Source organism: Phoca vitulina, unplaced genomic scaffold, assembly GCF_004348235.1.
Source record: "Phoca vitulina isolate PV1807 unplaced genomic scaffold, GSC_HSeal_1.0 scaffold56, whole genome shotgun sequence".
Taxonomy (NCBI): Eukaryota; Metazoa; Chordata; class Mammalia; order Carnivora; family Phocidae; genus Phoca; species Phoca vitulina.
Genome location: NW_022589759.1, coordinates 4828559 through 4845014, shown reverse-complemented (window position 1 = coordinate 4845014; position 16456 = coordinate 4828559). Strand labels below are relative to the sequence as shown.

The following is a 16456-nucleotide window of genomic DNA, read 5'->3' as shown; positions in this document are numbered from 1 at the left end:
TCATCAAATTCCCCAAGGGGAACCCACCTCCCATTCCATTCAAAACCCACTGCCAGGCATGGTTCCTCTCTCCAGGGCCCTTCCTTCTCCTAACCTATGAAGACAGAAGCCCGTGCATCCACAGGCAAATCCCTCCACTCGTTTGGAGGATGGACATCCTCTGATCCGTAAGCAGCTCCCCTGAGAACGTGGCCCATGGGCTCCTCTGAGGGAGCTGCAAGGAGGAGAAATCAAAATTCTAGCTCCATATCCTAGGAGTTTTGCTCAAATTGAGGCTTTGTCCCTATTGAAATAGAAAATCCACGAGGGAGGGCCCAGTTTCAATCATGCTTTGGTTCTGTGTGTCATGAAACCCAGAAGTTCCAATATTTCCTGGGCCGCTGGAACCATTAGAGCCAAATGGGCTTGTGAAGAGTCATATTTTGAATTGCATCTGAATTTTGGATGGTGATTTTTTTCTCCATCCTGTGATGTAAACTGGGAGAGACTATTTTCCTGAGGAGTTTGAGAGTCCGGTCTTCACCTTATCCGTGAAAAAAACAAGCTCATTTTCCTTGATTTCAGAAGAAGACATCACCAGCCTGGCCTGGGAATAGCACACGGGGAAACAAAGACAGTAGTATAATTAAGTTCACGAAAGACCGATCCTTACGGCCATATTTCAAATACTCATAATGCCTTTTCATCCATTCTACCAAATGACGGCACTTCATAATATATTCAGAGCGAAAAAATATAATGGATTCCTCAGAGATATTCAATTATTCAATAAAAAAAGGAAAAATAATTTTTCAGTAAAGAAATTCAACCAAATGACTAAAGCTGACAGTGAAAAACCAACCTCAAAGTAATTATGCATTTCTTTTGAGTTCTTGCTCCAACAAAAGTTGATGACGGGCCACCATTAGAAATAGCCATCCTTCTGCTGATGAATGATGGTGGTGTTTCGACGTTAGCAGATATTTATTGGAATGTTTACTCTGAAACTGTCATTGGGTGTTGATATATTTCAAGTTCCACCAGCCCTGCTAAAAAATGTCTATTCTCACTTCTTCATGACTCACTGCTCAACTACCTTCAAGCTGGTTTATTCCCCCATCAGTGGACCCCTCTCCTAAAGAAGTCACCAGTCCCCTTCTCCTTACAAAATCACATGGCTTCTCTTTACCCCTTATCCTGTGGGGCATCACGACGCATTTCACGGCTGTTCATTGCCCCCTCTTCCAATTTGCGTCCCCTCTGTCTTCTGCAAACCACCAGCTGCTCTTTCAACTCTGGGGTTTCCTAGGCCCCCACCCCCCTGCCCTTCTGCCCTATCACGTTGGGTAACCTGATTGGCTAGGACCCTTTCAAAGCATCTATGCGGACAGGTCCTCAGTCACTACCCAGTGCCGGCAAGTCTCTTAAGCTCTGCGTGCTTCTAGACGGGTGCACTGAATCTGAGGGGCTGTTAGCACAGTCGGAGCTGAACTCATGTCTTTCCACTCCCCACTACTTTCTGTTTGGGGGGGGGGGTTCCCCCCCCCCCCCCCCCCCCCCGCAGCCTCATCCAAGTGCCTGATAACCAAGATAAGACATTTCTTTCTTATTCAAACTGCTCACATCATGCCTCAATCTGTTGCTGGTCTGCCTGCCTCCATTGTCCAACATCTCCTGCCAATACCACGTGTGTTTCTAAAAATCAGATCAGATTGGCCCACTGCCTCTCTGAAAAACCTCCGGTGACTTCATGTGGTCTGGAGACTCAGTACCAGCAGCTGGTTGTGAAAGTCAGGCCCCAAGCTCTCCCAGACATCTCAGGGCTTGTCTGCTTGCTCCTCCCATGCACTCTAACAGCCCATGATGGCGCCAGGTGACACTGCCTACACCACGTAGACCGGGAGAGAAGGCTTGAGCCATAGCCAGTCTGAGTGTCGGCAGATGTCTCATGATCCTCCCAGCACAGTAGGCACAGGAGACTTGTAGGAGCTGCGATGGTCCATTTCCCACTGGCCTCCCTGGGTCCCCCCGGGAGGCTGTCACCGGACAGCTTCTCACATCCTTCTGGGCCGATGAGGGATGAGGCTTCCTGCCTGGCCCTGCGAGGGGCCCAAAAGTGCTGGGAAGCAGCTTCCAAGTGGCCCCTCAGCAACAGGGCTGCAGATACCTGGCCCCGTGTGCTTAGTGTCACCTGCACAAGGACAACCTCTGCCTGCTCGCCCTTTTACTGTCTAGGTCAGGACGGATTAACCAGCCTGAATCTGAAAAGGACTCGCCACGTCTTCACCTGCAGAATCTGTCAGACCTCGCCTTGTCTTGCACTGGACACATGCACCCGGAGCTCAAATACTCACTACCCTGCGAACCCCCATGTGATTGAGAACTCAACTTGAAACTTGATGCGCGTTTCAAGAAATAGTGTGTGAGGTGAAATAAAATTGGGCTTGGAAGTGCACATGAGGATAGGAAAAATAAAATGGAGCCAGACCTTAGGTTAGGCATAAAATTCGAGTACCGGATTTGAGAGGTGCACCAAATCCTTTTTGGAATAGGGCAAATCTGTATGCTTGTGATCTGTGGCCTGTGAATTTGGATCTGATTTTTCTCACAGAAATTAGGAACTGTTAATGAGTGCCTCGTCCCCAGAGAAAACCTCTGATGTCTAGATGATTAAAAATAAATTTAGGGAAAGGTAAATAAACTCACTCTGAGTCTTCAAAACCTGGATTAGCTCGCTCGCTCTCTGCAGTCATCTACCCAGTTAGACAGAGCTTTTTCACACATACAAACCCAGTCTTCTCTCATGGGGCCTCCATCCTCCCCGTACCATCAACACCTGTGAATACCTGGCTATTTAGATAAAAGGTTTCATCCGCTAAGCAAGAAAAGGTCCTATTTATTATATCCATTCTTTGCTTTCAGCGTGTTAGGATGGCTTGTGTGCTAGAAGCTTCGCATTCTAAGTTAGGTAAAGGCTAAAGAATTTAAATTAAAAGTTCTATATATGAGAAAGGGCCACTACACTTGATACAAATATGTAAGCTATTCGGTCAGTCCTGTTCGAACCCTATTAGCGATAATAAAGGTGTCACGGGCCCTGGAGGAAAGCACTGTGGCAGATTGCTCTGGCCTGGGCCCAGCTGCGTGCTAACCTCTCCCTCCTTCCCCATAGGCAACCCTCCCGCTACTGGGACCGGAACTTTGCTGATCACTCTGGAGGACGTGAACGACAACGCCCCCTTCATTTACCCCACAGTCGCTGAAGTCTGTGATGATGCCAAAAACCTCAGCGTCGTGATTTTGGGAGCATCAGATAAGGATCTTCACCCAAATACAGACCCTTTCAAATTTGAGATCCACAAACAAGCTGTTCCCGATAAAGTCTGGAAGGTCTCCAAGATCAATAGTAAGTCGGGTTACACGTTCTGTGGCTGTTCCTCTGGCTTTGAAGCCTCGTTTCCCTGGCTTGTCTTCCTTTTCACACTGTTCCTCCCTCCTCCTCTCTCCTTTCCTCCATGCTCTGCATCCTATGCTCTCCATCCTACGCTGGTAGAACAATCTTTGTAGAGTCTTAGCCTCTAACCCTCCACCTTGCGCTTTACGTGGGAGACTTCCTCAAAATTAGCTTTATCTTTGCAACAGCTGTGGCTTTGATGTTCAACCGTGATATCGTCGTGCATCTGTCCTGTCCCTGACCTGTGAGACTTGCAAGCCATGTCCCTTTCTACCAGTCTTTTCATGTGGGAAGGTGGAATTCAAAACTCGGCCTGACATTTTCCATACGTGCTCAATTCGGCAGCATCCCTGTATCCACAAGCACGTGCTTCCCTCCCTGTGGCAAATGTGAACTCACTATGAAGTTCACCTTGTTTTGCAATAAAGTAAAAAACCAGAACCCACGCACTGGACGCACACTCTCTCCAGCAGTGAACTTCCCCCGCAACTGACCCAGCCAGGGTATCCTCCTCATCCACCAGCAGTAGAATTTTCGAGTGGGATTGGGAATTACTAATTTCATTAAGTCTTGAAAATGGGTTGTACAATTGTACATAAAATTTTCTATTAAAAAATCTCATATGTATTGAATGGCCTTATCTCATATCTCATTTTACTAGAGCCTTCCTCTTGTTATTGATTCCATTTGCCTGTTTGTCTATTTTATTGCTTTTTAAAGAATGAGTTCTGTTATGCTGATTACTTTTAATTAAAACAGCCCTCCTCTTGTCTGAGGGGTTAGCACGCTTCCTTTGCTAGTTTTTGTGGCTACAGCGGATTGGAATAACCACCACCGGCTCTCTCCAGAGAGTCCCAGCTGGAACTTTCTTACTCAAGTTTCTCGTCCACACGAGTGAGATGGGAAGATTGTTCCTTGCATTAACCCATCACGCAACTGCGGTGACTACACACGTTGGTTATTTCTGCTGCTTCTCCTTCTGGTCAGGCTGACACTTCATCTGTTTCTGTTTTCATGTTATTGCTCTGTTTTCCTCATGGTTTTATTTAAGAGACAGCTGACTTTTCAGTTCTTTTCCTGGTCCCAGTTTTGGTATTTTTTTTAATACCTAGCACTGTTCATGCCCAGAAAGGGGAGAGTCAAAAAAAAAGAGGGGGTGGCACCTGGGTGGCTCAGTCAGTTGGGCTCGGGTCATGATCTCAGGGGTGTGAGGCTGAACCCCGCGTCAGGCTCCACATTCAGTGCGGAGTCTGCTTGAGATGCTCCTTCTCCCTCTGCCCCTTCCCCCACTCATGGGCTCCCTCTCTCTCTCTCTCTCTCTCTCTAAAAAAAAAAAAATCACTAGTCATCTGAGTTACTGAAAAGAGAATAGCCCGAGGCTAAACACCGGGTCCAGGTGGGGTGGCCACTTTACACGCTGCCCAAGGCCAGGCTCACAGCACACACTCCCAGCAAACAGGGGCCGAAATCTCAGTGCCCCTGCTGGGGTGGTGTGTCACATTCCCACCCAGATCCAGAGCTGTGGCTGAGGACCAATAAAGCTGTAGGCTATGGAACCTGTCCCCATGGCCACATCCAGGGGTCGTGTCCACGTTTAGAGTGAGTGGATGGTTTTGGAGTGGTTGGTTTTTTTTTCCTTTTGGTCTAAGAATTTATTTTGATTATTCGAATTTGGATTCTTAAATAAAAATGCGCTCAGCTGATCATTTCATTTTTTTTCTCTTTTTTACTTTTTCCACCTTCATTGACGTGTAGTTAACAAATAAAAATTGTATATAGTTAAGGTGCACACTGTGACGATGGGAAAATGGGTTTTTAAGTCAGTTTTTCCGGATGTCGAATGTGATCTTGGCAAAGATAGTTTTATCGGTGTCATAAATCTGCAGGGAGGAGTTCTTAGTAGGCAGTCACCTTCACAAAAGTGGGTCCCCTTGAAATAGATTATCACAGCACTGAACCACAGGACTCCTTGGCCATGGAATGTTCTATCCGGCACCATCGGATGCCACAGCCACCAGCCACACGTGGTTGCTGGACACTTGAGGTGTGGTTAGCACAACTGAGGAGATGAATTTGAATTTTTAAGGAATTTAAACATGCCCGTGGTTACAAACCAATACGCAAAGCCTGATTGGTGTGGTTTTCATCGCCAAAACCTCACCCTTTTATTTGGGAAAGTCTAACCCTCTCTCACGAAGGTCCTCCTTATCTCCCCCAGATACGCACGCCCTGGTAAGCCTTCTTCAAAACCTGAACAAAGCCAACTACCACCTGCCCATCATGGTGACAGATTCAGGGAAACCACCCATGACGAACATCACTGACCTCAGGGTACAAGTGTGCTCCTGCAAGAACTCCAAAGTGGACTGCAACGCGGCGGGGGCCCTGCACTTCAGCGTGACCTCAGTCCTGCTCATGTCCCTCTTCAGTTTGGCTTGTAAGTAACCCAGCTCTGGCGCATGCACAAGCGCGAACACCTAACTTCCCCCGAGCCCCTGTTTTCCACAGAGCTTTCCAAAAAATTCATTCCCGAGGAAGCGTTCATTCTTGGTTTATGTCTGTATAATAGTGTTTCGTGTAAAAGTGTTCCAACTACTGTTGGAAGGTGTCTTCATGTCCCCCCGCCAGCCAGTCTGGGGAATTGTGCAAAGACATTCAGGGCAACCCACAGACCAGGTAACGAGAAAATGCCCTGCTGATGACACCAAATTTAGGCTAATAAGAACGTGCCACGTTAGGGAACTGGTCTACCAGGGCCTTATTTCTCTCTGCATTGTGCAGAAGAATCTTCGGCAAGGTTAAAGTAGGTACTCTGCCTTTTTAAGAACAGTCGTGAGAATTCACGGAGGGAGGCTGGGCTGTAGGAAAAGAGATAAATGCATAATTCATACTTTTTTTTCCCGCTGACTGGTAGTAATGGCTGTAATATAATGAAGCGTAATTTTAAACAAATGAATTGTTATGCTGAGTAATATAAAGTGAGCATAAAATGAATAGATATATGTATCAGATATTTCCTATGCATGGAGTACTAGCCCAACGTTAACCTTAGCAATTACGTACATGTAGGTAATGCCATTCACATCTTCTTGGGCTTTGGTATTTATATTTTGAGAAGGTTATCAGTGTAAGTGTGAATTGGGAACTTGAGAAATTGCTGATTGGGGAAAAAAAGGAACAGAAGTTATGACTTCCCGGTGACAGTGGTAAGTGGGGTCAACAGGAAGTCACACATTCCAACCTCAGACATTTACTGTGTATAAAGCTCTGTGCTGGGCCAGCATCCTGGGGCAGAGCTAAGGAGAACATCTTACAATGAAAAGTGTCTCTTTGGATGGATGAATGGGATGGAAGGACAAATGGGTGGATGGAAGGATGGATGGATGGATAGAAGGATGGATGGATGGACAGATAGAAGGATGGATGGGTGGATGGATGGATAGAATGGATAGATGGATGGATGGATGGTTGAATGGATGGATAGATAATGATGGATGGATAAATGGAAAGAAGAAAGGATGGATGAAAGAAAATATACTCTTCCCTTTCTTTTCTTCTCTTTTTCTTTCTTCTTTTTTTCTTTCTTTTTCCTTTCTTTTCAAGAAATAAACTATTACAGATAAAGGTGAAATCCCCTATATTTTTCTCCCCAGTTTCATTTCCTATTCTTTCTCCCCAGAGAAAATACTATAATGACTTAGAGTGTTCCAGATGTTATTTTGTTTTTTTATTTTTTAAACATTTTTATTTATTTATTTGAGAGAGATTGTGTGTACACACATGCGTAAGGGGGAGGGGCAGATGGAGAAGACTCTGCGCTGAGCAGGGAGCCCGACTCAGGGTTTTATCTTAGGCTGCTGAGATCATGACCTGAGCCCAAAGCAGATGCTTAACCGACTGAGCCATCCAGGTGCCCGCCCCCAGATGTTATTTTATATGTTTACTACACACACACACACACACACGCACGCACGCACACACACCACTTATAGTTCTATTTTGTGCAGCTTATAAAATTTTATGTAATTCATGTTACCCTGAGCATGATGTTCTGTAACTTGCTTTTCTTCCTCCCCACATTGCATTTCCAAGGTTCTTCTATGTTCTTCTAACTTGGGGGTTGGCAAACTTTTACCAGAAAGGGCTGGGCAGCAAATATTTTGGGCTCTGTGGACCATATCAGCTTTGTCACATATTCCTTTTTATTGCTCTTTTGTTGTTGTTTCTCTCTTTTGTTTTTCCCCACTCTTTAAACATGGGAAACCATTCTGAGCTCAAGAGCCGCACAAACACACTCTAGCCCAACAGCTGTAGGTTGCCCCTGCCCCAGTCCTTTCATTTTAACTGATACAGAGAATCTGTCATATGAACACTGTGCAGTGTATTCCCCAGTCAACAGACACATCAGGATTATTTACAATGTCCTTCTCTGATCAATTCTATTGCAGTAAACATCTGGAATCTGTTTTCCACCAGCTTCTCAAGTCAGTGCTGGACAGACAGCAAGCCCAGCACTAGGTGTGGTTTCTAGGAGTCACTGGAACTCACACAGAACAGAGCCTGGGTAAACTGGAGGGCTGTACTTCTTGTGTGACTGTAAAGAAAAAAGTGTGTCGTGCATGTGTCCGTGTGTGTGTGTGTGTGCGTGCGCACGGGCACACAAACGTGTGTGTACACAGAGAAAGAGATGGTAATTGAGTGGTCACTCACACATCAGTCTCCATAAACCCAGTTATCACAACATCAAAGCCTGACTCTCAATGACACTTTGCTACTCTAGACTGCCAGTGAGTTTTTAAAATGGAGACTTCCTGAACATGGTGGACGAGGAAGTATTTAGTTTGCCGAAGAAATGTAAGAAGAAAAAGGAGCGGAAGTCATCAGACTTATGCTACACCAGAAGAAGATGTAGCATAAATACAATACACTGAAGAATTTCTTATCACACGAGAGTCCGAGGTGGCTCAGATGGACACATCTCAGTGGCCCCTGTTGCTCCAGGACTTTAATAAGCTGAATATGAGGACAACACACTACACGCCTCTTCCTTGTGGTTCAAATCCTCTGAAGTGGGAGACTGGGGACTATATTAGGACAGCTTTCATTCATCTTGACAAGCACCTCCAGCCCCTCTTCCCATGAGGTGGTAGCCTGGATCCAGTGGATACTTTGGGTGTAGAAGACAGGATGCAGTGGTATTCTGGATCCCAATGGGAGTGGCTTGTTTAATCGTGTGCATAGAACAAGCCACTCACTTGTTGAAATCCCAACAGAGTTTATGCAAAGAGTATGTGGGAATTGTCCAGCTACACAGTGCTCTTGAAGGGAGCACTCAACTTTGTGGTGCCCTAGGAACCCTGACAGGTGACTTATTCTAGGGACCCCCACTTATTGCTGCAGGAAAGAGGCAACTCTGAGTGCAGACCATATACAAGAGCAAGATAGTCGAGTATGATCCTGAAAGAAGACTAGGAATCTGGAGTTGTGAGGCCGGAACCTATATTCAGATGCTATGTGTGCACCTTACTTCATTATTGGGAGTGGGTGGTCAGATGCAGGAACTTCAGAGGGTTCATTCTGGGGTAATGAGTGGAAAGGACCATCTGGTGGCAATGCCCGATGTGCTCAATGCCCAGCGATTGCATGACAGCCACAGGGATGAGGCTTATCCGCGGCAAGCTGTTCACCCTTGGAAAAGCTGCTGCCTTCTCATCAGTGGCTGGTGATGGAAGACAGTGCAGTGACCACAATCTGCTATGGGGCAAAGATCATGCTTCTAGGGGTTCTTCGGTTTGAGGATGGCATCAAAGTCACTCAGGAGATGGTGGTCATCACCACCAAAGGGGAAGCAGTCTGCGTGGCTGTTGTATTAATGACCACAGCAGTGATCTCTACCTGGGACCAGGGTATGGTAGCCAAGATCAAGAGAGGAATCATGGAGAGACACACTTACCCTCAGAAGTGGGGTTTAGGTCCAAGGGAAGTCAGAAGACGCTGATGATCAAGCAGGGCCTTCTGGGTCAGCATGGCAAGGCCACAAACAGCACGCCTGCCACCAGGATGCAGGAATATGTGGACCACAGTGACCACAAAGAGAGGGGCGCCTCGTGGCTCAGTCGGCTGAATATCTGACTCTCGAATTCGGCTCAGATCATGATCTCTGGGGTTGTGAGACTGAGCCCTGCGTTGGGCTCTGCACTCAGCAGGGAGTCTGCTTCTCTCTCTCTCTCTCTCTCTCCCCCACCTCTCTCTCTCCCCTGGCTCACACATGCACGCTCTCTCTCTCTCTCTCAAATAAATAGAGAGAGAGAGAGGTGGTGGCCAAAGTGGTAAAAGCCCCGAAGCGGCAGTGAGAGAGTGAAGAAGGAAAAGAGGAAGAAGAAGGATAAGAAGGCCAAAGCTGCTCTAGAGAGTTGGGCGATCCAGGAGATGGAGATGGGGATACCACCAAAAAGAAGAAGAAGAAGAAGAAAATAAAAGTGGGAGTGGCTTCTGGGTCATGGACACCACTTTAAGCACTGTGCCCAGTTGGGAGGAGAAATTAAAGCCTTCCTGAGAAAACAGAATTCCTTTTGTTCTTGAGAGAACCAGGAAGGGTGGAGAGATCCGGCACATCATAGCTGCTACCTGAGAACTACCTGATGTTCCCTGCTGTGGTCCTCCCATCCTGTCTGTTTGAAGGATAAGGGTGAAGGAGGCAGGTTCGATGGCACGCCCTTCTCTGCTTGGGAGAGTTAGGAAACCTCTCCTTCAGACCCAGAACAGCCCAGGAACCATCTGCGGCCATTTCCCGGTGGCTGTTTTAACAGCATAATTCTCTCCTGGATGGCACCGACCCATTTAAAAAGTTTCTAAACATCACTCAGTGAAATGGTGGGGGGCAACTAAAAGAATAGAACTGAACCACATTGTTCACTGGGGGGATAAATCTTTTCTCCCTGTCCTATGAGGACAGCAGTCTGTTCTGATGTCAGAGCTACCTGTCACCCCATATTTCCCTTGTGGATTATTTCCAGCCCTTCCCTGGCTTGGTGGACTCCGTGTCCGAATTTGGAGCATGTGCGTACAGCTCCACGCACCTGAATCCCTCTGCCTACATGTGTTTGTGAAAGAAGCTAAAAAGTCTGCTCTGTAGTCTCCTCTTTTAACCCTCCTTTCCTTTCAAAGGATGCAATCACTCCTCCCCAGTCCTGGGAGAAGGTTGTAATTTTTACCTATTTTAATAGGATGGAGACTTCCTACCTCTGCTTGTTGAAATACAGATTTCTGGGCCCATCCGACCTGTGGAACCCACATCCCAGGTGACACTGGCCTCCAGCACACGGACCCAGTGTCTGTGCATATTTATACAATATTTTTTATAATAATACGCATGTCTGCCACTAGCAATCCATATATTAAATATTAGTAAGACTTAACCTAATTGTGTAGATTAAGGGGAATATAAACAATGGAGCAGCATTTTCCTCTCCTCAACCAGGGTTTTTCCTGTGCCCCCTACTTTGGAGACCCGTGGCCTACAGAGGTCAGTAGTGAGCAGATTCCCAAAGATTGCCCACTTCTCTCTCTCACCTGATCACCAGGATCACAACTAATCCAGGGCAGAATCGCCTGGTAACTCCTAAAGAACTTACGTTCATTTTATACTCAAAATAGTATCATCGAGAAAAGACAGATGTGTGCATACTATGGTTGAGATGTCAAATGTGCTTCTTGTTCTCACAAAAGGAGCCATCCCTTGCTAGGAACACAGAGCTGTCCCCCTGTAGGTAACGTCAAAATCATGTGTGCAAACCCCTTCTTTGAAGCCTTGCTCGTAAAACTACAGCGATCACACCATACAACATGGGTGTGGTGTTTTCTCCTCCCTTCAAATAACACTGAGATCCAGGTAGACTAGCATGAACCAAACACCCTAATGTCCCATGGCTTTTTTTATTTTCTTCATTGGCCAGGAGATTTTATCCCACTTTATAGATGAGAAAACTGATGCTCAGAGAGGTCCCAAGCTGGGCAAGCGGTGAGGCCAGCATTCACCCTTAGACTGCCTCCTCGTGGGAGAAAGTAGTAAAAACATTTCAGCTGGTTATGACAGCCTAGAACTGAGGGGTCTGCATCTCCTTCTCTGACAGCTACAACTAAAGGGAATAAAACTAATGACATTGGACGTAATAAAAAATGTAAATGGAATTAATTTTACTGCCAGTTTTGTTGTTGAAGGTATGTGTTGCTGACACTGAAGAGCTGTGCTGTGCTCGCCCTAAGACCCTCTCAGTGAAGGGCTGGTATCTCTCTTAGGCTGTGTCGGGGCGGGGGGTTTGTAGGGCTCTGTGTGGTATGACTCAGGCAGCTCCAGGAAAGAATATCATCCTGAAACCTTTTTGAACATTGTTTTAGGCTTAATCAATCAGCAATATCAAGAACATAAAAAGACGTGTCAGGTGAACCATATTAACAAGTACCAAAATTACATGTCTCTACATTGGCGAGGAGGGAGAATTGAACTGTAACCTCAATCACAATGAAAAAGTTTAAAGACGTGACCAAGATGAGCAAAACAGCCACTGAAAATACTTTTAATTCTAATGGTTTTTGTGAAGGTATTATTTGGACATAGAATTCACCCATTTCTAAGGGTACCGTTGGATGCATTTTGGTAAATGTACACAATTGTGTAGCCACACCAAATACCAAGGTACAGTTTCCTTGTGTGCCTTTGCTATTGATCCCCTCCCCTGAATCCAGACCCTCATTGGTCTGCCTTGTCTGATTACCTGCTTGCCTTTCTAGAATTTTCTATACATGGAATCATACAGTCCATGTCGTTGAGTGTATCAATATTTTGTTCCTTTTTATTGTGAAATGTGTTCTGGGCAGAGACAGGGCCTGGGAAGCACCCAACCCAGGTGGAGCAGGCTGCCCTCTGCCTGCAGATGGCCCTGTGTTGTGCTTTACACAGAAGCTATGGCCCCTTGAAGGAGTGCAACTGCATGGATAATGACAGTTGACCTCCTAGGGCTTCTAAGTGCCACGTACATGCAAAGCTAAGAGCTTTATGTAAATTATATAGACTATCTCATGTAATCAAGTCAATAGCCCTCAGAGGTAGGATCACTTATGTTACAGTCTGAATTGACTTAAACAGGGACTGGAGACTTTTTTAATTTAGTGGGTTTTATTCAGTCAATTTTTTTTCCTCAGTGACCAAAATTATTATTTTAAGTTATTAACACCACACTGGAAAATGTTTTTTAGCAGCTTTATTGAGGTATAATTTACATAACATAAAATTTACCTGCTCTCATTAATTTATCTACTATACTGATTCTGGTAAATGTATAGCATTCTATAACACCAGAATCTAGTTTTAAGACATTTCCATTACTGTATAAAGTTACCTTGTGCCCCTTTACAATCAGACCTTGCCCCTATCCCAGCCCTGGGCAATTTCTGATCTTTCTGTCTATAGTTATTCCTTGCCTGGACATTTGATTTGAATGGCATCATAAAATATGTAGTCCTTTTCATCGGATGTCTATCACTTAGCATAATGCTTTCGAGGTTCATTCATGTTGAGGCATGTATCAGTAGTTTTTTTGTTTTTGCTTTTTTATATATACAGTTTTTTTAAAGATTTTATTTATTTATTTGACAGAGAGAGACACAGTGAGAGAGGGAACACAAGCAGGGGGAGTGGGTGAAGGAGAAGCAGGCTTCCCGCCAAGCAGGGAGCCCGATGAGGGGCTCGATCCCAGGATCATGACCTGAGCCAAAGGCAGACGCTTAACGACTGAGCCACCCAGGCACCCCTATCAGTAGTTTTTTTTTATTATTGAGTAGTATTTCACTGTATGGATATACCACATTTTAAAAAATGCACTCACCAGTTGATGGATATTTGAGTTGTTTTCCAGTTTGGGGATTGTATGAATAATGCTGCCATGAACATCCATGTGCATGTCCTTGTGGGGCACTGCCCATGCTTTTGAGAGGAAATGTTTTGACATCAGCTATTATGAATTTAGGAAAGGTCCCAGTTCCATGGCAGTGATGTAGAACCTAAGGTATGCTTGGGGAACCAGGGAGAGGAGCCTGACAGGTCCTGCCAAGCATCTGCTCTCCGTTGATATCTGCTTCAGCCTTCTATTAGAAAACCATGTCCTGATCAGGAACATTGGGCTGGGGGTCAGAGAAGAGATGAGGGGAGATGTGTGGGTCTTGATGTAACGTGGTTACCTCCTAGGGAGGATGTGGGTTCTCAAGGTTGGGGGAGGCAGCGTGGTCATGAAACCAAAGCCCGAATTATGAGTAGCCCTTCAGAGGCTGTCATGACTCAAAGAGAACTGTGGCCAAGTAGCCTTGAGGGTATGGATCAATGCTGGGAGAGGAGAGGTCTGAGATGAAGATTCACTTTTTCGCACTTCCCCGAATCACTTCTTGGGTGACATATTTAGAAATGCTGGTATAATTTACAGATGGGCAGAGGTTACATTCCTATCAGTGCACATTTGCAGAAATTCCTTAAGGATTTAGACATGTCTCCAAAGGCAAGAGAAACAAAAGCAAAAATGAACTATTGGGACTTCATCAAGATAAAAAGCTTTTGCACAGCAAGGAAACAGTCAGCAAAACTAAAAGGCAACCTATAGAATGGGAGAAGATATATGCAAATGTCTTATCAGATAGTATCCAAAATTACAAAGAACTTATCAAACTCAACAGCCAAAAAGCAAAAAATCCAGTCAAGAAATGGGGAGAAGACGTGAACAGACATTTCTCCAAAGAAGACATCCGGATGACCATCGGACACATGAAAAGATGCTCAACATCACTCATCGCTGGGAATACAAATCAAAACCACAATGAGATACCCCCTCACACCAGTCAGAATGGCTAAAATTAACAACTCAGGAAACAACAGATGTTGGCGAGGATGTGGAGAAAAAAGAGCCCTCTTACAATGTTGGTGGGAATGCAAACTGGTGCAGCCACTCTGGAAAACAGTATGGAGGTTCCTCAAAAAGTTACAAATACGACCCAGCAATTGCACAATTAAGTATTTACCCAAATGGTACAAACATAGTGATCCGAAGGGACACCTGCACCCCAATGTTTATAGCAGCAATGTCCACAATGGCCAAACTATGGAAAGAGCCCAAATGTCCATTGACAGATAAATGGATAAAGAAGATGTGGTATGTATAGACAATGGAATACTACTCATCCATCAAAAAGAATGAAATCCTGCCATTTGCAATGACATGGATGGAAGTAGAAGGTAAGGAACTAAAGGATGGCACTAAGCAAAATAAGTCAGTCAGATAAAGAGAAGTATTACATGATTTCATTCATATGTGGAATTTAAGAAACAAAACAGATGGAGGATATTTTTAAATAAAATTCATGATGCCATTGAATATATTCAAGTCTTTCTTCAGATATGGGTGAATGTGGCAGGACACCAGCAATGCAGCCCAAGTAACCAGAGTTTACGATAATGGTGGCCAGGACAGTGAAAAAGTCAGCTGGAAAAAAGAAATTAAATGCGTCCTGGAGACTCCTAACTGCAAAGGAATCACCTTTAGCCTTAACCAGTATCATGTTGCTTACACTTGAGTCACATTAAAAAGACTTTTTTATCTGATTTAGAGAAGCTGCTTTAAATTTTCCAAGCAGATAAGTGAGAGGATTAACCTCTAAAAGCCAAAGGGGTACAGAGTAGGTGGGTGAGTTTGTCACACTGATCCGCCCCTCAGCAGGTTTTGAAAGAAAAGGCCCAAGCTTTACAAAGTTAATCCATTATATTCTAGCCATCGGTTCATTCCAGAATGAACTACACTTACGTAGTAGGTTGACCTTTACGCATGTTTATTTCTTTGATTATAACACAAGTTTTAGTAGTACCATTTCCCTGTATAAAGCCAAGATATAATCATCATTAAGCAAAAGCATCAGAGAACCGAGCTATTCCTGCTCATGCTATTATCCGGCAGAGGGGAGACCCCGGGCTGGTGTACATCTTAGAGAATAAACACAGTTTGGGTGACCTCAATAATCTTGGACAAGACAGTCCAGGCCATCAAGGTGGAGGAAGGGGTCATGAGACAAATGCAGGCAGCTTCCGGAAGCTGCAAGAGGCACGGAAGCGGCTTCCCCACTGGAGCCCCCAAAAGGAACACAGCTCTGCCAACACCTCGATTCTAGCCCCCGTAGGACTCATTTTTGGACTTCCAGCCTCCAGAATGCTAAGAGAATACATTTTGTTATTTCAAGCCACTCAGTTCGAGGCCATTTGTTATAGCAGCCGGAGGAAACTCATACGCCCTGTCTGAAGAACGACCAGTAGCTCTCTTGCTCTTCCCTGTGACCAAAAAATAGTATCTGGGATGACAATCAGTCTCTCAGCTACCAAGTCAACCTGTCCCTAAAATGGACGAGTTCTGGGCTACTGTGCAAGGGACAGAGTTCAGGGTCACAGAGGCAGTCGACCCTGTGGGTCTGAGATGAGGCGTTTGGCATGAGCGTTTTCAGACCAATCCAGCTGTTTAAGACATAAACCGGCAGAACTATTCACGCTCGCTTCAAATGTTACGCCAAAGGAAAAAAAAAAATTTCCCCCAGGTAGTGCCGTGTTATAAATGTGTTTATTACACCACGTCAGCCATTTATCTAGTGCTTAGCTAAAACGCTTTGAATCAAGTTGTGCTCTTCCTTGACTTAACTCTCAATCTTTCCCATTCAGGTCTGTGAGAACTCCTGATATCTGAAGCTTGACTACCAAGTTTCCCTAGCAACAGGAAAAAGGAAAAAAAAAAAAATCCAAATCTGAAGATTGCAGTTTACAGCTCTCAAACTTCACACCTAGGCCTCAATTGTTTCAGATTATTGTTTTCTTTGCGACTTCACTGGGTCTGTACTTCACCATTTCTCCTTTAATTAATGGAATCTTCTGAATTTCCCTGAATGTTTAAAGATCACAGCATATAACTTGACCTTCTGGGAGCAGAGACAGTGACTACATTT

At 45.0% G+C, this 16456-nt stretch overlaps 1 protein-coding gene and 1 pseudogene across 1 annotated transcript in view; both read left to right on the top strand.

The window, feature by feature from the left end:
* The window catches only part of CDH13 (cadherin 13), a 993622-nt gene extending 977384 nt beyond the window's left edge, over positions 1 to 16238 (top strand). The window contains exons 12-14 of the mRNA XM_032389728.1: positions 3152 to 3385; positions 5652 to 5870; positions 16176 to 16238. Of these exons, the coding sequence (XP_032245619.1) occupies positions 3152 to 3385; positions 5652 to 5870; positions 16176 to 16183 (461 nt within the window). The 3' untranslated portion in view covers positions 16184 to 16238. The remainder of the gene's footprint in view (positions 1 to 3151; positions 3386 to 5651; positions 5871 to 16175) is intronic.
* LOC116623082 lies at positions 7592 to 10542 on the top strand (annotated as a pseudogene).
* Positions 16239 to 16456: the final 218 nt, after the last annotated feature.